The 25,088-nt window shown below is 36.8% G+C and overlaps 3 protein-coding genes across 3 annotated transcripts; 1 reads left to right on the plus strand and 2 right to left on the minus strand.

Moving 5' to 3' along the window:
- The first annotated feature begins 440 nt into the window (after positions 1–440).
- Positions 441–8,815, plus strand: LOC122055842 (DEAD-box ATP-dependent RNA helicase 53-like). The gene is made up of 7 exons (XM_042617489.1): positions 441–910; positions 1,723–1,850; positions 1,980–2,388; positions 6,670–6,768; positions 6,833–7,057; positions 7,421–7,582; positions 7,817–8,815. Exons 1-7 carry the CDS (start codon positions 524–526, stop codon positions 8,453–8,455), a joined length of 2,049 nt encoding a protein of 682 aa, XP_042473423.1. The 5' UTR covers positions 441–523; the 3' UTR covers positions 8,456–8,815.
- A 622-nt stretch (positions 8,816–9,437) lies between these two features.
- Positions 9,438–13,327, minus strand: LOC122055851 (septin and tuftelin-interacting protein 1 homolog 1-like). The gene is made up of 2 exons (XM_042617500.1): positions 10,498–13,327; positions 9,438–9,724 (listed from the first exon to the last, which is right to left on the minus strand). Exon 1 carries the CDS (start codon positions 13,093–13,095, stop codon positions 10,537–10,539), a length of 2,559 nt encoding a protein of 852 aa, XP_042473434.1. The 5' UTR covers positions 13,096–13,327; the 3' UTR covers positions 9,438–9,724; positions 10,498–10,536.
- A 1,770-nt stretch (positions 13,328–15,097) lies between these two features.
- On the minus strand, positions 15,098–23,864 carry LOC122055854 (single myb histone 6-like). The gene is made up of 7 exons (XM_042617516.1): positions 23,149–23,864; positions 22,285–22,481; positions 21,940–22,154; positions 21,350–21,434; positions 19,768–19,851; positions 16,084–16,416; positions 15,098–15,329 (listed from the first exon to the last, which is right to left on the minus strand). Exons 2-7 carry the CDS (start codon positions 22,432–22,434, stop codon positions 15,315–15,317), a joined length of 882 nt encoding a protein of 293 aa, XP_042473450.1. The 5' UTR covers positions 22,435–22,481; positions 23,149–23,864; the 3' UTR covers positions 15,098–15,314.
- Between the last annotated feature and the right edge of the window lie 1,224 nt (positions 23,865–25,088).

Below are 25,088 nucleotides of genomic sequence, written 5' to 3' on the forward strand. Positions count from 1 at the left end.
GTAAACTTGGGCCAAGATTTTAATTGGTAGACTGGGCCGAGGTTAATTTATTTAGTAGTTTGTGTTAGGGAGAAAATTAAGAGCACTTGCACTCATTTTTTTTAAAAAAAACATTAAAATGATATCTCAATATATTTTTATTTTTATGACAGTAAAAAGTATTCTTATTTGTAGATGTTACATACTAACATATTCTTATCAACTTATTAAATTTATTATAACGTTTAAATAAAAGTATTTTAGAATAAAAAATATGTTAATATTTTTTTGAAAAAATGTCTTGATTTTTTTTCCAAAAAATAACTCCACTTATACCATGTCATTAAAAAATCACAAGAATTTTAATACTTAAAGGGCGTTATTCTAATTCTTTTTTAAAAAAGCAGTAGAAAATGTTTTATGAAAATGAAGGGGTTGAAATGAAATCGCTCCTGAAAATATCTTCCCTCTTCTACAACCTCTCGAAAACCCTAGTCTTCTTCCGTTCCGCCTTCTTTCGTTCCCCGGTTCTGATCCACCGACGATGAACTTCTTGTTTCGGAGGTCTTCTTTCGTCGCCGCCTCGGCATCAAGGCGAGCTCTAGTTGCTCTGATATCCTCGGAGACTTCTCTACTCCCGTTGTTTACCGCCTTGGAGCCATCAGCTTGTTCCCGTAGTTCTTTCGGTCCCGTCGAAATTTTTTATCTTGGCAGTGTGCGAAGAAGGGAATTTCATTCCTCCGCGAATCGGCTGGAATTCCGCGCCACTAACGCCGCCTGCGCGGAGTACGCAGTTGACGAGTACGTCGACGAAGACAAGGGGGGCGTCAAGAGGGGTGATGAGGGGTTGGAGATCGCCAAGCTGGGGATAGCACAGGATATCGTCACTCAGCTGGCTAACAAGGGAATCACGAAGCTTTTCCCGATACAGGTATTTGGTTTTTAGTTTTTATTACGTGAAGTCGTCAATTTCCCATTATCAGTCGAGTGATTACATAGCGTGACTAACTATATAAGTATTTCTCGTAGGATTTGTATTGGTGTTCATAATCTCTATTTGTTTCTTCATCCTCTGAGCAACCTTATGTAGCTTAACACTTATGCTGTACTGGATTTATTCAGTACTATACCAGAATCAATAGGGGAACAAAAACATGTAACTATATCATAATTTGAAGTGACTGTGTTTATTTAGTGCCTTTGCTATATAGTCGGATTGTCTTCCTACAACTTTACTGGTGTGCTACAACACTAGAGAAGTTTAGTATAGTCTTGCTGATTTATTTTAATGAAACAGTGTTTTAGATAGTTTTTATGTTGATTAGCTGCAATCTGTACTTGGAACCATCTTCTTTCTTTTCTTTTCCTTTGCATTACATCTGCATTGATCTCTTAAATTGGTATTATTAGGTATTCTCAAAATCTGAACCGCAAGATCTAGATCATCAGAAGAACTTTTTGTTTTATTAAGATCTTGCAATATGGTGACTGAGATCTTAGCATTATGGATTTTCCCAACTCCAATGGCATAGCAAACTACATATAATTCTAACAATGCCCCAAAATTGTTTCCTTGTGTGATGTGTATTCCTCTTAAATTTCTTCTCTTGTTACAGATTTTACACTTTACATCATTTGATTGATTTCACATCTGTTAGTTTTTTTTTTTGCTGATATAAAAGGAAGTCTTGCCATTAATATCAGCATCAAGTTGGTTGATGTTGGTTTTGTTCTATTAAATAGAAAGCTGTTCTTGAACCTGCAATGCAAGGACGAGACATGATTGGTCGTGCAAGGACAGGCACAGGGAAAACTCTTGCTTTTGGAATTCCAATTCTGGATAAGATTATCCATTTTCAGGCCAAGCATGGGTTAGTTTATTAATTTCTTGCAACATCCAGATAGATTTTGACTTGTTAGTATTTTGATTGAATTTTTTAGATCTTATCCTTTTTTCTTCACTGCAACAATCACAATCCTTGTTTCTTCCAAATTTGCAGCTGTGGAAAAAACCCTATGGCCATGGTACTAGCACCTACTAGGGAGCTTGCTCGACAAGTTGAGAAGGAATTCAGAGAATCTTCCAAGTTGTACACTCTATGTGTTTATGGAGGTTCTCCTATTAACCAACAGATAAGAGCACTTAATTATGGTGTTGATGTTGTGGTTGGCACTCCCGGGAGAATTATTGATTTGCTTAATAGAGGCTCTTTGAATCTGTCAGAGATTAAATTTATTGTCCTTGATGAAGCTGATCAGATGCTTAATGTTGGTTTTGCTGAAGATGTAGAGATGATATTGGAAAAAATGCCACCGAAGCATCAAACCATGATGTTCTCTGCTACTATGCCACCTTGGATTAGAAAACTTACACAAAGATACCTAAAAGATCCCGTCAACATTGATCTTGTGAGTTTTATAAATGCAAATTAAGAATTTGATCTTTAAAAGTTTAGACTTTGTGAAGGTTATTTCGTAAGATCCTTTTATTTTTTTGGAGAATAAGTTGATTATGGTCAATTTTTATTTGTTTATTATCTTGTTTAGATAACAAGATATTTATTCCAAGTTGATTATGGTCCATTTAGGTATATGTTTATTTCTTTCCTAAAATATTTGTAGTATATTTCCAATTTTATTTGGTTTGGTGTGATTAAAGGGGGACCCAATCCCCATATTAATCACCTTTTTATAATAAAATTTAAGTTCAGTATTTGGTTTTAGAGCTTTGTTCCTTTCCCCGTGAAGCGGCATCTAAGACTTCTTTATGACCTTGAGCTTTATCTTGTGCAAATTGAGTACTTCCCCTTAGAAGTGGCTCTCATTGTCGATTACAAACCTAAAGTAAGAGCTTCTTCTCAATCTCTTCATCCTGTTGCTATGAATCAACACATGTTGCTCTCCTTATCATGTACCCCTTTGTACCACCTTTTGACTCTGTCTACTCTGCAACTCTAGGACTTTTGTCATTACCCTCAATAAAACACTTGCGGCAAGATCTTCTTTGAAACATGCTTGTAGGCACCTTAATCACAACCTCTCTTTGAAAGCCTGCTTGATTATTAGCAAGACATCCCTTTTTCACCACTCATGCTTATACTTATGTCAACTGCCTACATCTCTTCCCTCCAGCATCTCTTCCACTAATATACAATCTAGCATCCTGTGGATCTTGGTCCTCCCATTGGCAAATCCATGTGCGCCTATCACCTATAGCCACCTTCACCTCTTATTTGTTGAGCATTATGGACCACATCAAACTAATAACAACAACTGTTAGGATTGGTGGACTAGCTAGAGGGGGTGAATAGCTTGCAATCAAAAGTGAAAGTCTTTCTCTTGCTTACTTCTAGTAAGGACACTAATTAATTAAATAAAAATAATATGTAAAGAAATAATACTCGAGTGTGTACTTGATTACAACTTGATGGTTGTTAATCTAAGGCGATTGGAAGCACTATCAATCTCCTTCGACAAGGTTCGGAGGTGCAGTAGCCTCATATTGTAGTTGATCGTACAGACAACTCAAATTGAATTTAGAAATGAATACAGAATGTGTTGTCTAACCTAGAGGACAATGCTTCTATTTATAGCCTACTGGTCGAAATGACCGTTTTACTGACGTGGAACTTTGGAGGTGCCTCGGACAATTGGAGGCTCCTCCTGGCTATTCTTTATCTATGCACAACGGTTGGTTTTCTGATTTGGCGGCATCGAAGGTGCCTCAGTTCATCTGAGGCACCTCGATTAGGCTGAGCTGGACTCCAATGGTTATCCGCTCGCAACGGCTCCTTCTGAGCTTTTGAGGTGCCTCATATGAACTGAGGCACTTCCAATGGGTTGCATTCGAGGTGCCTCAAGACAACTGAGGTGCCTCGAGTCATCAGGGTACCTCAAGTCAATAGAGGCGCCTGGAATGGTCAACCACAACAGTTGATCATTTTTTGTTCTGCTTAGAGTTGAGCTCATCCAAATCCGACTCTGACTTTCTCCTCGAGCAGACTTCCTTCCATCTTCTCGTTCCCATGTGTCCTTCTCGCTCTACTACTTTTCCGTAGCTCCTTGTCCCTTGGATGCACGGAGTCCATTGACTCCTTTCCCGTGTCATCCTTCTCGTTCGTTGCTTCTCCTACTCTACTTCTTGTGTTCCTAATCCCTGCACACTCAGACACACATCAAACACACAGGGTCTAATTTATCTCGGTCGATGATCATTAAAACTAACTGGGGTACGTACAACAACAACTAAGCCTTATCCTACTAAATGAGGTCGACTATATGGATCCTCCTATGTCATTGAATTCAATCCCCTATTATCTATATTTAAATAAATTTTATTCTTTTTTATTGATGTTAATTAAGTTTTTTGTTCCTTTTTTTGTCGTTATCTCACTTTGCCTAACTGGGTACTTATTGGTCGCCTAAGTACACATTTATACTATCTTAAATGTGTCTCTTGAAGTTTTCTTTAACGTTTTTTCTAATATTTTCATTTCTTATCCTGTCCATCATCACATGTTCTCACATTCATGTTAACATTTTTCATCTTTGCAACTTTAGTCTTCATAGCTCAAAATTCAATTATATATAATATAGCAGGTCTAACCACCATTTGTAGAATTTCCTTTTAAGTTTTAGAAATACTTTAGGATTACAAAGAACACTCGACACTGTCTTTCATTTCAATCACTCTACTTGTATCCTACATATAACATCGCTATTGACCCTTCTATCCTTTGGCAAAAACAATATTAGATACTTAAAATTTTCATGCATAAGCAATTTGTCATTTCCTATCTTAACAATTGTCTTACTATATATGTTAACTTAAATTTCATATATTCTATCTTTATCTACTAAGTCTAAAATCTTTTAATTTCCAGTGTCTTCCGACAAGATTTGTATTTGTCATTTACTCCTTTATAAGTCTTATCTATCAAACTAATATCATCTATAAACAACATATACCATGGTAATTTATCTTGAATGTAGGACCACATCAAACTAAGACTGCCAAAATTAGCTCAATTTTGAAGTACATGAGAGAGAGGACCATAAGATCCATCCAGCTCTTGTGCTACATCCATGCAGCTTGCCAGTGGCGACCCATTGCAATTGCTTTCAAGTCTTTGCCTCAATTTTCACTGGAGTATTCAATGCCCCTAAAGATTGCTAGCTTTCTCTTTGTCCCTTCGCATATTTTGGCTTCTCTCAGTTCTCAATGTAGGCAACATATCATCATTCTGTGTTCTTAATTGTTGTCCTACGCATAAAGAAAAAGGTTTCTGTGTGGATTCCATATATTAAGATGTTATCTATGATTCAATGGAAGAAGGAATTTCGGGCCCTGTTGTAGGGCCATTATATAATAAGACAATGCAAGTATGGATTGATGCAAGGTTTTGTATCTTGCACAAGTGGATCTGGCCCAAGATTTACAAATTGCAAGAGAGAAAGAAATTAATTATAACACTAATTTTCTTACAAAAATCCCTATATATAGCCATGCCTCATTCATAAAAAGGATAATCATATGCATAACCTTCTTGCTTTTGACATAGTTAACAATTATCCATCATATCTTTAGTTCACGAGATTCAAGCATCGAAAGGAAAAAAATCTATTTATCTTACACTGGAATTTATGATGCTATTTACTTTAGAAGCATCATTATTAATTAATAATCTTAAAAATATCACTAGTTTGTGAGATATAAGAAGAGATACGAGAGATATAAATGCTAGTTGCAAAGGTCCTAGAATTAAAAATTTAATACACATCTAAATTTGAGCAACCTCGACAGTCTAACTTAAAAGGATAAAATTTAAGATAATCACTGGACACCTAAATCATCAGATAAAGATAAACATGAGAAAAATCATGGGACTTAATGTGGTAAGATGCTCCACCCATATTGGATGACACATGAAAGTGCCCTAGCATATTTTATACTATTCTGTGGAGGCAAGTCATGTAAACTTGTCATACATAGTGGGAAATGCTTTGTAATTTTTCCACAAAGGTTCTTGCTAGGATCCAACTCACTTTTGTACCTCACTTGAGTCCTTACAAAGTCACATGAGGTGACTGAACATTCTTTTTTGTTAGAGTTGTGTTGCATGGACTAAACATCCTTTTCGTTGGAGTTGTCTGATACCTATCTAGATGAGCTTCTACACTAATGAGATATGGTGTGACTATTGTTCTTCTTTTGGGAACTTCTCTCACTCCAATTAATATTATTAACATTGTTACTCTCCAGTAAAAATGAGAGTAAGAGAAGTTGTTAGTGCAAATAACTGGAGTTGGAAGTTCTTCCCTTTGGTACGGTGCCTCTGCTCTCCTAGAGGGAGATGGAACTAACCTCACCCTCGAAGGACATTTGTTTCATGATCTGATTATTACTGCTTCATCTTCGTGCATTTTTATTCCTGATATCCTGCTACTATTTTTTTTTAATAACCATTTTGGTTGCTCATTTCTAATTGCATTCCAAATAATTTTGTTTTGAGTTAATCATTTCTTGTTAATATTTCATTTTTGGTCTTCGTTACAAGCCTGAGAACTAGTTTCCCAAACATTCCTCTAGGCCACAGCAATGGATAGTTATGCCCTTTCTTTCTAACAAACTTAATCTTTTTTCTGGCACCTTATTTGTCAACTAATTGCTAATGTTTTGTTTTTGTGTAGGTTGGTGACTCTGACCAAAAGTTACCAGAAGGGATAACTATATATTCTATTGTTTCAGATAATTATGCAAAGCCATCAATTCTTGGGCCATTGATAAAGGTGAGTAAGCAAATATTACTTTTTGAGTCACTTGGTTAAACACATTATGTTAATATCCTTGCAGGAGCATGCTAAAGGTGGTAAATGCATAGTATTTACTCAAACAAAGCGAGATGCAGATAAGTTAGCTTATGCCATGGCCAGAAGCTTTGGATGTGAAGCCCTTCATGGTGACATCTCACAGAGCCAGAGGGAAAGAACACTAGCCGGATTTAGGGATGGCCACTTTAACATTTTGATAGCTACTGATGTTGCAGCTCGTGGTTTAGATATACCTAATGTTGATCTGGTGAGCAATATAAATGGAAAACATTTAGTTTTTGGTTTTTGTGAACTACTTTCTTTGAAGCATTTTGCCAGTAGTAGTTTGTCGGTTGGTGTACTTGGTAGATTGAAACAGGAGGCTTGACAGCAAAAGGCATACTCCAGACTTGAAGGCATCATTCTTTTGACAAATATATGGCCTTTTGAGTTTGATGAAGTTTAAGCCAATGCTTTATTAGTAATTTCATCTGATTATGGCAGAGTAATCTTTTTGAGGGTGACCTACTAGCAATAATATTCAAGATCTGATAATGATATCTTCTTGTCAATTATAATTACTGAAGGAAACTTCTGCACATGACTAACATGATGGTGACTTCTTGACCAGGTGATACATTATGAAATGCCAAACACTTCTGAGTTATTTGTTCATAGATCTGGTCGAACAGGGCGAGCTGGCAAAAAAGGAAGTACAATTCTCATACATTCACATGAGCAACACCGTGTTGTTAGAGGTATTGAACAAGATATTGGATGCAAATTTATCGAGGTAAGTTTTTTTATATTGTTTGATTTGATCAACTATCTTAATGAATTTACTGTACTCTTGAAGAAATTAGTGATAGATAATTATTCCCTTTGTCATTGTGGTTAAAACTGAGAAAAGTCATCAGGCTTGCTAATTTTTCACTTCCATCAAATGTTTAGTATGCATCATATGGACCTTAGCGATTTCTGATAATTTGATTATAAACTGATATGGTCCTTCACTAATAACTCTCAGCTTCCAAGGATTACAGTAGATGATGGGGGTGAAGGTATGTTTGGTAGCATGGGTGGTGGTCGTTTTGATTCATATGGTAGAATGGGTGGTTCAGGTTTTCGACGCAGTGGAAATTATGGTGGTTCTGGATTTAGCCATTCTCGTGGCTTTGATGGTTCTAATGATTTTGGAGCTCCCTCAAGCCGCAGGGGTAACTTCAGAGACACTGGATCAGGAGGTTTCAACTCCTTTGGTAGGCCACGGTCAACTTCAGATGCATCAAGCAGGTCCGGCGGTTCCAGTTTTGACCGCTTTGGTGGGTTTGGAGATTCAGGTTCAGGACGTTCTAGTAGCTTTGGAGAGTTTGACTCGGGGCGTTTCGGCAGCAACAACTTTGGTAATCTTAGCAATTCTGGGTCGAGTCGCTCTAGCCCACGTGGTTCCAGTGAGTCCACAGAAAGCAATTTTAGAAAGGATGGTGGATTTGGGGACTTGTCAGGACGTTCTAGCAGCTTTGGGGAGTTTGGCTCAGGGCGTCCCAGAGGCAATGACTATGGTAGTTTTGGCAGTTCTGCATCTAGACGCTCAAGGCCACGCAGCTCCAGCGAGCCCAGACAAAGCAGTTTCGGAAAGGATGATGATGATGATGACTGGCCATGAAGATCATTCGGATTTCATCTTATTGTAGTTTAGCTTTATGATCTACCAAGGCTTTCATTGTAGATACCCATCCTAGATGCAATTCTCTCTCCAGCAAGCCAAGCCATTCGTGCACCTGTTGCTAACCAGGGTTCTGTATCTCATAACCCAGGATTGCTTTCAGAAGAACATGTTTTTGAGTTGAGTATTCTAGTAAATTTGGTTCAGTGGATCTGGGAACTATGAGATATCAATAGCTTGCACATGATTTCAGGTTACACTGGATTACTATTAGGTGGAAAATTATATAGAGAACTTTGAGTATGTAATACTTTATGATCCTAAAGTTGCCGTATGAATGTCTTTGTTGTGTTGTTACTATATCCCTGTTTTGTCAATTGCTCGTGAAATAAGACAGAACTTTTAGACTAAAACCACTAGTATTTTTGCTACTATGGTTTTATGAACTTGAAAAATGATTTGTGACAATATTCTACAATTGGGTAGAAAGGTAATTGAAAATAAGGATTGATATAGAAAAAGATTGCAATGTGCTCGTAGGGTGAAATGAAATGATTTGGTCAACTCAACATGAAATACTTCATTAGGAACGATTCATTCCAATAATATAAATATAATACTTATTAAAAAGCATCATTTCAAACTTAAATATAGAATAGTAAATTAGTGAATATAGAGGTTCAATTGGTCCAGCTATCCAAGCCTATCAGTTCAATTTCAGTTGAGTCAAATGGGGTTAGGCAGACTAGACATGCAGAAGAGCCAAATGAATTGATCAACAGTTAGGGACATAAACTGCAAGAATTAGAGGGCAAAATAAGTTTAACATAAAATGAATTGTTCCATTTTATCCCATCCCAATATCCTGCCGATCTAAGTAGAACGATGCCGATCTACTAAATAGAACAATGCTGCTTTCATATCCTACATTTGACAATTGTGTTAAGAGTTAGCCCATGTCAAAAGCCACTTCCAACTTCCATTAGCACATGAAATCTGACTTAAACTATCACGGCAACAAAATCCAAACACCATCGCCGGCATTACATGAATACACTCTCCAAGGAGTAAAGCATGAACAAGTAAATGTATATGGTATGGTATCCGAAAGGATCTGCATATATGATTGCCGCCGGCGTGTTTCTTACAATATGGACATCATTTAACTTTGTAGTAGAAAAAAAAAAAGTCGACCAGTCACCAGGATGGTCCTAGATTTGGGGCATTCTTTCTCAAATTGCATGTTCTCTCCCTCAACACCAACCAACCCTGCATATAAAAATATATCATGCATCTTTAACAAATGTTGGAGTCCAATTGACTAGAAAATGTTTACAGAAGAAAAATTATGATTTGCAGTCAGCACTGTCTGTTTGAGATGTGTGGTAGACTAAACTAAACTAAACTAAAACTGGGGAGATCAAATCTAATTAATGTAATGCATGACACTTAGTATTCAAATGGTTTACGATCCAAATTTCAATAAAATTAATATTCATATACATCTCTTAAGCATCAATATAGTTCCCACGGTTGGTTTACAACTACAAACTGTCAAGGCGTTAAATGACTATTCTAACTATGATAGAGAAAATCTGAGGTACTCGAACCTAACTACAGGCGATGGCAGTAGAAGAAAGACAAAGTTGCTCCAAGAGGACACAAAATTCTCATAGATTCATTGAGAGAAATTCCTGATGTAAAACAACTGCAATTGGAGCTGAGAAACAGCATATTCTGTATGGATGATATGCTGGAAATTTAAAGTCAGAAAATTTTATTATACTTCTAACTTACACGTTCATGTGGTGGTTGAAAATAAAGCATCACATTGTAAACTATAGCTAACTAGTTTTTACAGGTCTCCCATAAAAATGTATATCATATTATGCAATAATCAAATATGCATAAACATGTAGCAAAGTTCTGCATCTGAAAATGATACAACCAATAACACTATTCAAATCTATTAGCCATAAATATAAAGTACCTAAAGAATGGTTGCAAATTTATACCAAAAAAAGGTATACAAAAGAAATGACCTTGTATCAATAGCCACTAAAGCATCAGGAGGTCAATGTTCAATGTCGTGAGGTGTTCTGGTGCATCTCCAGTAACTGTGTGAGTGACACAGCACTCCAGCGTTCATGGCCATCATGGACTTGGGCATATAGCAGTTTCTTAACTGAATCTATGCAAATGCTTATGTTACCAAATCCATACACTGGAAGACCATTGTAATATCTACCGACTTTTGGTATGAACAGCAAGCCTTGCTCCATTGCATAAGCTTCAATGGATTCCTTGAAGCTCATTTCATGAACACCACCAACACCATTGACATGGACTGAGGAATAAGCTGGAGCCTGTTGCTGTGCTTCTAACTGTCTCTTTTCTGTAGCTCTCAGATAGCTGACGTTCTCTCTAGCACCAGGTTGAACCACTTCCATGCCTTCTACAGCCTGGTTCATCATATCCAAACCTGAACTTAGAAGCACTCGAATCCTCTCATTGGCAAGTAATTCTGCAGGGAAGAGACCCTTCCAGCCCATATACCACTGCATAACCTCATTGAAATTAGGACGTGAGCACAACCAATGGTATAAAACTTGCTGCCACTTGCTGAAAAAATCAACCTCCAGCATGTGAACCATATGGTGGATTGGGATTGCAGATGCCCACATCATCACCCAATTGAACTGGTCTAACTTCTGATTAGCTGGATTCACCTGGAACTCTTGAAGAGCGATTCTCAACTTAGGAACAATATAGCGTACCATCAGATGCTCCCAACTAGCTGCATCAAACACATCCTTCCATGGAGAAAGTATGGCATATGCTGAGGCATCACTTGCATGCCAAGCATGGAGGACACTACCTAGCTTATAACGGATCGTATGATACAACATCTCCAATCTCTGCCCTAGCAATGGAAGCCATGGGTGAACCCAAACATGAATTGGGACAGTCTCTCGTCGTGGATCCCATGAATCAACAGCCGTCGTTAGCTTAGGCATAACCACATTTTCTAGAATTGACTGCAAAACGGATGGTGGCAGTAACTTCTCCCATATTTCCAGAAACCGAAGCATTGGTTCAGGATCCCTAGCCTGCCAAGTGTTAGTCCCAGATATCCTCACAGCAGGAAGAATAACTTCACTGATAAGCTGTGAATAAGAAGAAGTGGAAAAAAGGTTTTCTGAAAAATCATAAGGCTGATCTCCTTGCAACAAATCTCTCCAAGAAGATATAAGATTCATGCCATGCAATGGATTCTGCAATGGTTCCCATCCTTGAAACACCCGGAGAAGCAAAGGATATGCAAATGAGCAAGCAATACAGGAAATATTGCAGAGCTTGTAGTCATCTCTGAACATCTCTTTTAAATCTTTGAAAGTGGTCAATAGAGAATCAAGTGTCAACACCCCTGATAAGCTATCCTCCTTGACCTTTTCTAAGACTAATGCAATTGTCTCCATAACATGAAGTTGCTTCCTCTGCCTCATCTCTTCTTTCATAATCTTGTCCTTTTCCTCCTGTAAGCTCACCACCTTCTCCCTCTCCCTTCTCAATTGCTGGTCTAGCTTTTGTATGTCAACCTCAGTAGAATCCACAATTAGTTTAACATTGTACTGGAGCTCGGGCATGGGCACATCATTCTCTTTCATCTCAGTCTCCATGTTCAAATTCTCCAGACTAGTCAAAACCTTAACTTGTGGTCCCCTCATATCAAGAACCTTCTGAACCTCAATACCTTGTTCCTGCTTTTTAGCCAGCAACTCATCTGCCGTCAAAATCTCAGCTTTGGCTCTTCCTTTCTTCTGCTTTAACCACCTCTTTTCCTTTGAAGGTCCTGCCGCCACTGGAGTAGCCATCTTTTCCTTTGGTGCTTCATCCAAAACAGGCAATTTAGCCTCCTTGTAGTCGTTGAACCCCATGCCCATGTTCTTTGGACGGAGTTTAGCTTCTACCGGAGCGACTATGCCTTGTTCATTCTTCCCCAATCCAGACCCTTCCTTGTATCCCATCATCTTCATCAGCTTCAAACCAATTCCCTTGGTGTGTGCCTCAAACTTCCCCATCTCGCTGGCGCCAGATGCATCTCTTCTCCCAGAAGACTTCTTGGCCAACTTCGATTTCCCTCTCTCAGACTCCTTCTCCTTCTCACGGCGCTGGGCACCTTCTTTAATCCTCCTCCCAAAGGCCGTTGGGAGGAAATTATCCTGGTCCTCATCATCCTCATCCCCCACGCTATCCTTTCTGTTGGATTGAAACCCTAGCCCATATCCCAGCCCCTGGCCAGAATTGGGAACGCCAGCAGATCGATCCCCTTCTTCCTGGGGATCCCGTTTGACTTCCTGGCTGGGCATGACGGTGCCGGTGGAGACAAACTGGACAGGCTTGGAGAGGTCGGCCTTAGAGATGAGGTCTCCCTTCCTGCGCTTCCGCGAGCGGCGCCTTCCTCCATCGGAGCTAGAATCGCTGGACGCGGTGGCGAAGGTGCCGTAGATGGCGTCCTCGCGTGTCTGGACGGTGCGCTCCTTCTTGCTGCGGTAGTAGAACTCGCCGCCAATCCACTCGCCGCCCTCATAGTCGTTCTCCATCCCGAATCGCTCCGAGCCCTCGTAATCATCGGCCATGGAAAAAAAAACTCTCCCCTAGCGAATAGCTCCGTAAATCAGTGAAAATCGCGTTCAATAAACCAATCACTTACTGCTTCACCGAGAGGACTCCGATTTCTTAGCGTCTCGAGGATGAACGGAGCTGTTCAACGCAGGATGTCGGCAACGGAGGATGAACGGAGGATTAGGGTTTCGCAGATTTAGGGTTTCGCGTTGAGGTAGTTACAAATATACCGTAACTAGGAATTAGGAATCAAATTATAGATACTTAAATAACTCACTTTCAAATTAAATTTGGATGGAAGTTGTTACGAATAGGAATAGGAAATCAAAAGGTAAAATTTAAAAAATTAGGATAAATCTATTTAAATTTGTACGTGGTAAAATTTTATATAATTACTTATAAAATATTGTTAAAGACATTTATTTTTATTCATTAAAATTGTTGATTAAAAATTTTATAGTATTTTTTATCAAATTTTATTGATAAATTTTAAAAGATAAAAATTCTTTATAATTTATTTAAAAAATAATATATTTGATTAATAAATGTTTTTATTTAATTAAATAAAGTTAAATTTGACAAGTAAAATATTTTTAAAATAGCAAAATTTTGAATGATAAATTATTATAATAGAGGTTAATATACATTCTAACCGCTATTTTTAAATTTTATAAATAATCAACCAATTTATTTGACTAAAAATATTTAATTGTTAATTTTTTTTTAGCATTGAGCGTGAATTACAAACAACAACAATAACACCACCACCACCAAATAAAAATAAATTAAAAAAAAATTGTACTTACAACAGCTTGTGGAGGAGAAAGGAAAAGAGAGATAGAAAAAGAAGTAAAATTTAAGGAGAAATAATTTAATTTAATATTAAATATGTTTTCTGAATCATTTTGACTGAAAAATTTGTCAATAATTTTATCACATATTTTGTTATTAATCACGGACACATGAGGTGTTGTCACAATGAGGTCTGGGATTCAAATTTCGGTAAAGTCGAGGTAAATACTTTCCTTATGTGTTAGTCACTATGTCAAAGGCTAGTAGTCGCCCGTGATTTACCTTTTCCGTGTTGATCCTGAGACGGATTGACGGGGACATTGGGGGATGAGCGTATTCGTCTTTTTGTCACAATGTTTTACTATTAATATGAGTTTTTTTTGTCATGTGTATTCAAGGGCGGAGCCAAGTTCATGGCTACCCGGGCTACAGCCCGGGTAGCCAACGACGGTGAGAACAAAAATTACAAGGGAAGAAAGGGAAAAAATTGAGAAAAATTAGGGATTAGCCTGGGGTGGCGATGTCGACGTCAGTGGCTAGCCCGGGGCGGCGACATCGCCATCAGCAGCTAGCTTAGAATGATGACGTTGGCGATCTCAATGTCAACATTTGTGACCCACATCTTAAGATCAACCCAAATAATTGATCCTGGAGAAATAATTGATCCTGGCTGGCTCCGCCATTGTGTGTATTGGAGTTTCGCTTGTTTCGGTTTGTGGGAACTTTTTCACACCATCAGAAGTTGATATTATTACTTGATGACTGATTTCAGCAGTCGGTTATTTCTTTAAATTGGTTATGACGACTTCCATGTTTCTAACTTGCAACACAGATTATTTTGATGATCAGGCTTCCTCGATTACAATGAATGAGAAATATCACCTGTGACTTTGTAGAAATATCAAATGGATTCGTATTATATTAGTGTATCATGCTCTGAGTTGGCTAAGATTATTGATCAAAGATCTACTGAATTTGGCACGATAAAGCTTCCGCAGATTGCTAGATCAATAACTTAATAAATCATAACGTCATATTACTTTTATGGAGTATTGAGATCTTAAAATGAAAAATATTGCTCTTAGATCTACTCATTCTTTCCTTGAACTATATGTAAAAAAGAACAAATTTAACCCCATGATCTAAAGTCCATGAATAAGAGTCGGCAAGTTCAACGTTTCTGTCCGTAAACAATATGATAGTGAGTTCCATTAACCAAACAACTTTAACATGCCAACAAGAAATTTATTTCATAGGCCAAATTGTACAGAACGGGAAGTCCAATTTCCATGAATGGCATGAAAAAACAAGTTTTTCTAGGAACAATAAAAAGGATTGCTTGTATGATATATACAAAACCATAATATGTATCCACAAGTATGATTACAAATAAACATGTAGCACCAAGTTAGAAGCAACGACAACTTATATTACTCGTCTCTCAAACATGAAACATCTGCACATAAGAGAAGAAAAAAAAAATGAGAACATTGGTATCAAGTAAATGGCTGATAGTGTCAAAGAGCTCAACAACTTGTAACAATAAAGCAGACATCCCTTCAAAAAAGGAGAAAAAAAAAAACACTGAAAAGTACTTATATCAACCCTAAATCCATAGATGTTCCCTAACCCTTATATCTTTTGCATGAGGTGTCATGAGCACATTTTCAAGATAAAAACGGGGATATTGTACAATTTGCACGAATATACATGACAATAGAAAACAAATTGAAATGATATGAACTTGTTTAAACACGATCGACATATTTTACATTAAAATGAAAAGTACAAGAAGCAGGAAAAGGCTACACAGAATATTAGTCAATAAAATACAAAAAAGCAATCTAAATATTTCTAGTGATATTGCCTTTCATAGATCTCAACAGAAAATAAGTTTCATATAGCCAACCTAAATAATTTGTGACAAACATGATTTGACCATGACGACGACATGAAAACTTTTGGATTTATTGTGTTCTGTTGTAAATTACAGTTAACAAAGCTCCTAGTGCCATGTTAGCACAAGACAGGGAAAACTCCCTCCCTCCCAGGTAAAAGCATATAGAGAATTGCACAGATAACAACTGAAAGAAAAATAGGGTTCTCCTACAAACAACTGAATTGCAGCAAAATGCTAAGAACAGTAGTTGTGCAAGATGGAAAAGTAGAGGTAAGATGACAGTTTCACAGGAGACGGACTTAAGCCTTACATGCTTAGGAACATTGCGTTTCTTCAGGGTCAACATTGCTGCCTCTGCAAAGGCTTGTGCTGCTTCTGCATCAGTTTCAGCAGCTTCCGCCTCCCTTGCTGCTGTTTCAGCTTCTGCCATAGCAGCTTCTGCCTCTGCAACTGCTTGAGCAGCAGCAGCAGCAGCTTCCTGAGCTGTCATATTTCGCATTCGTGCTAATTCAGCATCTATCTGAGATTTCAAGAGGGGTTTGATTTCAGGTCTAGGTTTCCCTTGTTGTCCTTCAACAAGAAATTTGGAGGTTTTCTCTTTTGAATAAGCAGAAGTCGGTGCTATTCTATACTTGCGCTTCACCTAGAGGGTAGGAACAAACTGTTAACACACTGCTGGTTAGACAAACCTTTAAGATAATGACCAAATTACAAAAAACTAATGGGATATACTGAATGAAAGGTATATTGACAACATTTGTCATAAAGGTTTACATTTCAAATGATAAAATGGAAATTGGAAATTGTGAGGTGCATTTATTTTGTCAAATGACATGAACCAATAAACCTTGATAGTGTGGTGTCAAACTGTACAACTCAACCTGTCTTCAATATGATATTCTTCCTTGGTTCTCCCTCAAATCTAAAATAATTCAGGGTTATGGAGTTTCCAAAAATGGACAAATCTATGAACAGATGCATAGAAAAAAAATATATTGAGATCCAAAATCTACTCTTGAGATCTAATGGAAGAAAAATATTGAGAGAGAGAGAGAGTGAATTGAAGTTTGATATTGCATCACAACACCCAAAACAATGCATGAGTAAATCTTTGGCACCTATTCAAATAAAGATAAAGATACAAAACAAGAGAAAGTGACTATTTTTTAGAGTGCCTTTATAGGCACAACCAATCAAGAGAATAGGTAAAAAATTGCAAACAAAAAATGAAATTAAAGTTCCACATCAACTCTAGGAGATGAGAAGGTTTGGAGAAAAGAATATATTTAGCAATTTTATTAGGTCTATAAATGAAGATAGTGTTCTAGAACAAGATCGATAATCGACTCAATAAGAGCTAGTTTATATTTGTTTGATATAAAACAGTATATTAAATAAACAACACTAGTGTGTTCAGCTTGTTGATGTTTGTTTCATGAATGATTGAAGAACAAAGTTGTTTACGAACTTGTCTTCCACTCAATTATGATATTATTTCTTTAGTTTTTAATTCAAATTTATCAAGAATATAATGTCTCAATATAATAATATTATATCTATTATTTTTGAATTCTTAAAAGAGTTTCAATCTGCCTATAATATTTCAAAAATGAGTAATAATAGACTCCTTTTTATTGGATCAGTGATTTAACTAAATTACAAGGACAACAATTGATCTTGATAAAATCTCAAGCTCAGTTCAATCTCTATGGCTCTGTTTACTTGGGAGTGTGGAAAGCAAAATTAAGGAAAAGTTTCCACGGTGGAAAAGTTTCCGTCGTTTACTTCATTAACATTTTCCGAAAGAAAAGTAACGCAATCCATCAGCGGATAATTTTGGAGCCAAAATCGATCACCTTAAAATCGGACGGAAAGCAGCGGATGGGAAAAAAAATGACACATGTACCCCTTTTACATTCACAAAATTACACTATATACAAAAAAAAATGACGCATGTAGCCTTTTTAACTCACAAAATTAAACTATGTACCAAAAAAATGACGCATGCACCCTTTTTTATTTACAAAATTACATCACAAGTATTCACCTTCCTCTATCAAGGTAAACAAGTGTGCAAAGGAAAAAATTTCTTTACCCTTTTTTTTCTCTTCCTCCAAAGATAACTTTCTATCGTTGATTCCTTTCTTTTCCTCATCCACACTCTAAAGTAAACATAGCATATAAGATGAGAGAGTGAGCAGTAAAGCTACTATGAGTCAAAAATCTAGAAGAAATTGCTGGTGCAATATCCCCTAGGTCAGGTTGACCAAGTTGACTAAACTTGAGTTGGCTCAAGCTTGAGTCTTAATGTTTAGGTTTCGATGTTTGACAATACATGGAGATTGCAGATGCAATCGCCCGATTGGGGAGATTGTTGATACAATTCTCATCTGGTCAAGGGATGACCAATTTGATGTGAAGAAGAATCAAGTAGGTCAAGGTTGACCGGATACTTGACTGGGAAAGTCCTAACTGGAGGTTAGGCAAGGGAAAATCCTGGTGAATGAAGGCAGGTGAAAGACCTAGTGAGTGAAACTAGGCAGGTGAAAGTCCCGATAAATGAAGCCAGGCAGTGGGAAAATCCTGGTGAGTGAAGCCAGGTGAAAGACCTAGTGCGTGAAGCTAGGCAGGTGAAAGTCCCGGTGAGTGAAGCCAGGCAATGGGAAAATCCTGGTGAGTGAAACCAGGTGAAACCCCTAGTGAGTGAAGCTAGGTGAAAATCCTAGTGAGTGAAGCCAGGCAGATGAAAAGTCCTAGTGAGTCAAACTAGGCAGATCGAAAGACTTGATGAGTGAAGTCAAGCACGTGGATATTCAGGTGGGTTAAGGTTGATCGAACATCTGGTGTTGGGAAGTCCAAGTAGGTCAAAGGATTGACCGGATACTTGGCACGAAAAAATCCAGATGGATCAAGGGTGACCGGACATCTGGTGGAAGTCCAAGTGGGCCATGGAGGACCGGGCACTTGGCGCAAAGTGTTGCTTCACTTCCAAGGTCAAGAGTCGTTACACCAGGAGAAGAAGAAGCTAGGGTTTCAGCTTCATGTTGTAAATCGTGTAAGATTTTACTTGTATTTGCTTCCCTCTTCTTTCTTCTTGTATTGAAAGTTTGTATAAGGTTTCTCCACCTTTACGGTAACTTTACCGTAAAGGAGTGTTTTCATAGTGGATGAGCATGTCGTGTGTGGATCCTTGGACTAGTCATCTCTTCTTGAAGTGGATACCACGACCCTAACAAAGATGATGAGGCTGCTTAGCAACAACAATATGGTTGGCAAATCATTCTTGGTGAAAATCTTTAGTGTTGCATTGGGAGTGACAAAAGAGTCATTCTCACCTGGGTAGATAGCAAGAGGATTCATACATTTATGATGTCATCGAACAAAAATCTCCTTGTAGAATAAACCTTCGACTATAATAAGATGTATTTAGGGGGGACAAGAAACAAAAGCATGGAGGAGCATGTAAGGTATAGGCAGAAGATGGGAAGGGGAAAAAAGGAGGGAAGTAGAGACGGGATGAGAGTCAACAATCACACCAATGTCATCCCCCTTAAATGGAGAATCTGAGAAAATTTATTGCTCAGAAAATAGAAAAATTACACTAGTATGTGGGACTTCAATATACTACCGAAAATCTAAATAAACAATCAGGGACTCAGCTATCAACTCTAACATAAAGCATTGTCAAAATTTTAAAACTAGAAAGTACTGCTTTATCAAGCTCCTCTTTAGCACTTGTGTTACAAGCCTATTCACAAAACCATGACTTTTTAAACCCATTAAGCAAGCCAAATAAATCTGGAGATAGCAAAATCCTACAGCTGGATCTGATTTGTATAAAGACTGCAGACAAGCTAAGCTTCTATCAATTGGACATTTGTAGCTTTCTTTAGATTCAGAACTAGAGGATCACAACTTATAACTGATACCTAAAAGTTTGGCAATCCTTAAAAAGATAATATTGTTGCATGACATAAAATAAATAAATCACTACCTTGATCAATCTCCCGGATGCAGTCAAAGTCTTCAACTTTTCTGATAGCAACTCTTTAAAATCAGTTGGAGGCCAGTATTGATCCTAGATGAACAAGATAAATCAATAATATCAGCCATTGAACAAAGGTAGTCGGCTGATAACCATACAAGAAGCAAGAAGACAACAATGGCAAGTTGCATAAAAGGTCACCTAAAACTATTATATTCCCATGTTGAGATCTACATAAGGCCATAATTAAGATGCAAAAGAAAAACATATATATATATATATATCACAAATTGATCAAAAGTTATCAAGCTCTTTGGAATTTTTTAATGATGATTATATAATGCTTGACAGTTGGAAATAATTAGATTTTATAGAGTTATAGTGCAACCTCACATTTCCATATATTTGAAAGGAATTGTAGCTAAATCCTAGCTATTGCAGTTAAAGATTGTAAAATTAGATCATCTCAAACTCTCTACCTTGTTCATTATTCCTAGCAATATCATCTTTGAGTGAGATAAGTTTAAGTTAGTGATATATTGAGATCACTAGCTTGGGGTTAGCCTCAACTAGGAGCCAACTTCCTAATCAGTTTAAATCCCAAAAAAGATGATGCAACCAATCCAACAATTCTAGCAATAGAAATGTAAAATTCATTCACAGTTTTTTTTCATGAGCAAAAACAGTTAGAATTTAGATAAATAGAAAATATTCAAAAAACATTTTAAAAAGCTTAAAAAAAAGCCTAGATCATCAAAAGAGAGTATACATAGCATATGTTTTAATATGAATATGAGATAAGACAAATTTCACAATTAGAAAATTAAAGAAGAAAAATAAATCAAAATTTTATATGAAATGATAAAACTAACTCCTACATAGAATTGGTTCGGTACGATATACCAGTACTGAAACCTCATACCGAATATCGCATATCGATACGGTACTGAAATTTTGGTATACCAAAAATTTAGTATATCGATTTTCGATATGGTATAAATTCTATATCATTTACACTCAAATTCTAATATCGATACGGGTATACTGAATACCAAATTATTAAATTGTATACCGATACTGTACCGAAACTTTATTTGATATAATTCGGTATATTTGGGTACGGTACGTGCGATATACTGAATTTTTTGGTATTTTTCTCATCCCTACTCCTACACTTCAAACTGATCAAGAAAAATCCGAGAATATAAAGATCACCGGAAAAGGCTAGAACTTGATAAGGAAAGATTAACAGAAGACATTTCTTAATTCAAAATTTAAGAACCTAATAAGCTTATGTGGAAGTTAGACAAAAACGGGAGAAATTGCATAAGCCTGATTAACTCATGAACATGAGAAAATATCCAATAAGCACAAACAAATAGATTGTGACTTGGATTGTGACAGGTCTAGGAAAAAGTCAATATCATAATAAACATAATTGAGATGATAACTTATAAGATGTCTAGGGAAAAGATACATAAACCATTGAAGAAATACAACTATGGCATGCAAATAAAAAAAATAATAAATGCAACCATCTTTATCATATGGACTAGGTGGATCTTCTTTTAAATAAAGGAATGTCAAAAACCTCAATGTATGAAGAAATAGTTGTCTTGTTTGATCCAGTGGCCTCCTTCAAATTGATTATAGCTTCCATTATGAGATTGTCTAGCCTGCATATTAGGAGAAAAATTCAATCAAGCATCTAAAATTTAAAAAAAAAAATGGAGGCAAATAGACACTTATCCAAGTAATATAATTTGCACTTTGCATATAATGTTTAGTTTTTTGGAAATAAACCTTATAGTTGAAACAACAACTAGTCTAAGCCAGACCAAATAAAATTGATAAAAAAATTACAACACTACTTCACTAATAACCAAACAATGTTGCTGTAAAATAACACATTTTTTCATGCATTTTGACATACTACAACAACCAAATATCAATATTGCTACTATCCTGCTGAAGGGCAAACAGTTTATAAGAAATAATGCATTTTTCTTGATCACCACTCATCAAAATTTATTGAAAATTTACTACTTCAATCTGTTACAAGACTGATCCAACTTATATCTACTTATATCATTTTTCACAAACGAGAACAAAATCCAATCATATATCTTGCAAGAATTTATTAGTATTGAACATGAATCTTAGATTAATAACCAAACCAACCTGCTGATAGACCTTTTCTGACTGGAAATTTGAGGAGGCTCACTAGACGTCGCAAGAGGCTCCACGTAAACAACTTCATTTGCAACATCCTTAGCTACTACATCCATTGATGTAGTATCATGCTTGATGGTTTGTCGACTGTTTTTCAAGGCAATCCTGGCTTTTTCGCGTGATCCCAGTCCATGTGCAGTCACACTCATGTTTCGCCATTTGTCCTGCTCATTTTGTGGAACAGAAAAACATTTGGGAAACATTGGGATTTATTTACCGTTATTGAGAAATTTCAAAATATTACAGTACCAGTACAAATTAGACATGTATTTCACATAAAAAATAATAATAAACCTTGAGGTCCACATTAGACCGATTTCGCAACACACTGTTAAATTCTGGATCTTTCAATATTGTGCGCCATTTGCCAGCCCCATGCTTATTAACTCCAGCCTTGAGGGCCGCTTCTTCATCCTGAGTCCATTTTTGCTTAGGAGCACCCATTGGAAGGAACTTGGTGCTTCTATTAGCACTGATATATAAATTTTAACCTGATTCAACACATCAAACAACAAATCTATCAAGAATCAAATGATAGATACTAACTAACCATAATGAAGTGAAAAATATATCATGCACCTGAATAAAATTTTATTAATAGTACAAAAAAAACATTAATGAATGAGAGCAGGAAAGAACACCTAAACTACAACATGTTCTAGAGTTTTCCTTGTTTGAATCAACCAAATAGTTGATCTAATCCAAATTTCTAATTAACTTGGCTATGTCTACTCAAGTCAACTGATTGAAGAATTTTGATTTGACCAAAAATTATATTGAAATAAAATTTATCAAAAAAACAAAACAAAACACTATCTCTATTTTAAGAACTCATCCAAGGAGTGCCAAAAGGATGGTGTTTGTTCAAGAACAGGCACACTTTTAACTCTTTCCCAATAAAATTCATAGCATTTTTATTTATTTTCTTCCAGAAACAACAATGAAATAAAAAGGTGGGTATACAATAGAAAATAAAATGAAACCATCCAAAGACAAGAAAATAAAACACTTTAGCTCGACTATCTCAGTTTTGTTGGTTAATCTATAAAATCAGGAAATATAGGTCCAATTCATATAACTCACTATCTACTGTTAGACTTAATTTGAACAAAGATAAAGTTTGCAACCCTTTAATACTAAAAAGGAAAGGAAACTAACCACTTGTAATAACTTATGAACTATATTGAAGTTTCCAGAGTAAGACCGATCAGCTGGCAATGTTGACGTGACTGGCTCCGCCAAGTTAAGTTCACTCTTCTAATCAACAAGCACATAAGAAAATATATGATGCAATCGGAGATAGTTTGATCAGGAAACGAAATGTTTTGGTAATAGTCCCATTACTCCATCTAAGGAATAAAAGAATCGCCTGATGTTAGTAAAAAGGATTTACTGATATCTAAAGCCATGAAACATGCTTGATAACATTTACTATTCAAAAAAGAAAAAAAAACAGATTATTGTCAGGCGATCGAAACCCTAAACATCGTCGAGCTGCTTTAAACCCATGAAATACCCAATGTATTCCACCAATCAACCCTAGATTTCTCACAATAAGAAGGAAAAAATTACTTCCTGCCAACGATCGGAAACTTCAAACTAGCACCGCATTGTTAAAGTTAGATGCAAGAATATTAAAACAAGAGGAGAGATATCTACAGAGCATGGATCGGATTGAAAAGGGAAATCGAGAGAACAAGAAAGGGAAGTATCATATATTGGGCCACGAGAGAAATCGATGACACGACGATCTACGTCGTGCGGCTTGTGAATTATCAACTTGAGGTTGAAGGCTTCCATTTTATTTAAGCGCAACTAGATTAAAATGGAAATAAAAGGGGAAAAAAATTAAGATGGATTTGAACAACAGTGACACGTTTCCATAATAGTAAAAAAAAAATTAAGAACAATTGTCAGATTTTATCCTCTTTATACGGAAAAAAAATTCCCTATAATTTTTTTAACCTATAATACAAATCATACAACTATCTACGTTACAAATCACAAATCAAAATATAATACTATTTTATCGTTAATTTCAAGTTCCATCTTTTAAGGAAAAAAAAATAAATTTTAGTTTTCAATACAAGAAATATAAACTTTAAATTTCACCTCTACGACAGTTTAAAATTTTTTATTGAAAATTTTTAATTTAATAAATTTCACTTAAAACTTACCTTGGAGTTGCCCTAAGCACTTTTCAACTTACCTTTATAGTTGAGAAAATTTTTATGAGTTAAATAATAATAATAATAATAATAATAATAATAATAATAATAATTATTATTATTATTATTATTATTATTGATCCTATTCGAAATTCGAAAAGATGGAAAGTTGGGGATATGACGCTCACGCTGACCTTCTGTGGACTCCGTGCGGACCTACAACGTTAGTGTCGAGCCAGGGAAGGGGTTCCCGGCGTTAGCCCTCCGACGCTCAAGTCAATCACTGACGATAAAGTGGAAAGCGGAGCAATAAGAAGACTACTGTAGCACAAACAGTGAGTGTCGCATGTATCGCGTACATCTACCGATACTTGGACCCCCCTTTATATAGAGCTCTGGTAGCGCGCGTGCACGCTTTCCAAGGTGGGCACGCTTATCAAAGCTTCCCTTGAAAAGACTTGTCGGTAAAGTGTCCCCGACACAGTACCTTAACGGACCGAGCATATCTCTGAAGTGACAGTGGAAGCTTCCGCTGTACGATCTTCTGACTGTTCCATGCCCGGTGTCGGCGCGCACCAACTCCCAAAAGGATGTCGATGGATATCAACGTACTGTACTGCTTAGCCGAGCGGGATGACCGCTCGACCTAGATCTCGCCTCTCTAGTGCACCGTCCGGTCGGCCAGAACCATGCTACTCCCATGCGTGTCTACTCGGCTGAAATTCCATTCTGCCACTGTCGAGACCCGTTGCCAGGCCGAGCGGGGTAGTCGCTCGACCAAATCTTGTTGCCAAGTTGAGTGGGGTAGCCGCTCGGTCAAAGTCGAACTCTGCTCATCAAACTCTGCTGTCTGGCCAAGCGGGGTAGTCGCTCGGCTTGGCTTCTGCACCTTGTCTCCCTTGAGCGTCGATTGTTTGATTGCTCCCTGTG

The sequence above is a fragment of the Zingiber officinale genome, chromosome 1B (genome assembly GCF_018446385.1).
Source record: "Zingiber officinale cultivar Zhangliang chromosome 1B, Zo_v1.1, whole genome shotgun sequence".
Lineage (NCBI taxonomy): Eukaryota > Viridiplantae > Streptophyta > Magnoliopsida > Zingiberales > Zingiberaceae > Zingiber > Zingiber officinale.

What these genes read in the sequence shown, in the direction of transcription:
- LOC122055842 (XM_042617489.1), top strand. Translation starts at nt 524, where the DNA reads ATGAACTTCTTGTTTCGGAGGTCTTCTTTCGTCGCCGCCTCGGCATCA. An exon ending in CGAAGCTTTTCCCGATACAG is followed by an intron (nt 911 to 1,722) that starts GTATTTGGTTTT and finishes TCTATTAAATAG; the next exon opens with AAAGCTGTTCTTGAACCTGC. An exon ending in TTGGATGCAAATTTATCGAG is followed by an intron (nt 7,583 to 7,816) that starts GTAAGTTTTTTT and finishes AATAACTCTCAG; the next exon opens with CTTCCAAGGATTACAGTAGA.
- LOC122055851 (XM_042617500.1), bottom strand. Translation starts at nt 13,095, where the DNA reads ATGGCCGATGATTACGAGGGCTCGGAGCGATTCGGGATGGAGAACGAC.
- LOC122055854 (XM_042617516.1), bottom strand. Translation starts at nt 22,434, where the DNA reads ATGGGTGCTCCTAAGCAAAAATGGACTCAGGATGAAGAAGCGGCCCTC. An exon ending in CTATTTCTTCATACATTGAG is followed by an intron (nt 19,852 to 21,349) that starts GTTTTTGACATT and finishes TTGTTCATCTAG; the next exon opens with GATCAATACTGGCCTCCAAC. An exon ending in CATCCGGGAGATTGATCAAG is followed by an intron (nt 16,417 to 19,767) that starts GTAGTGATTTAT and finishes CCTACCCTCTAG; the next exon opens with GTGAAGCGCAAGTATAGAAT.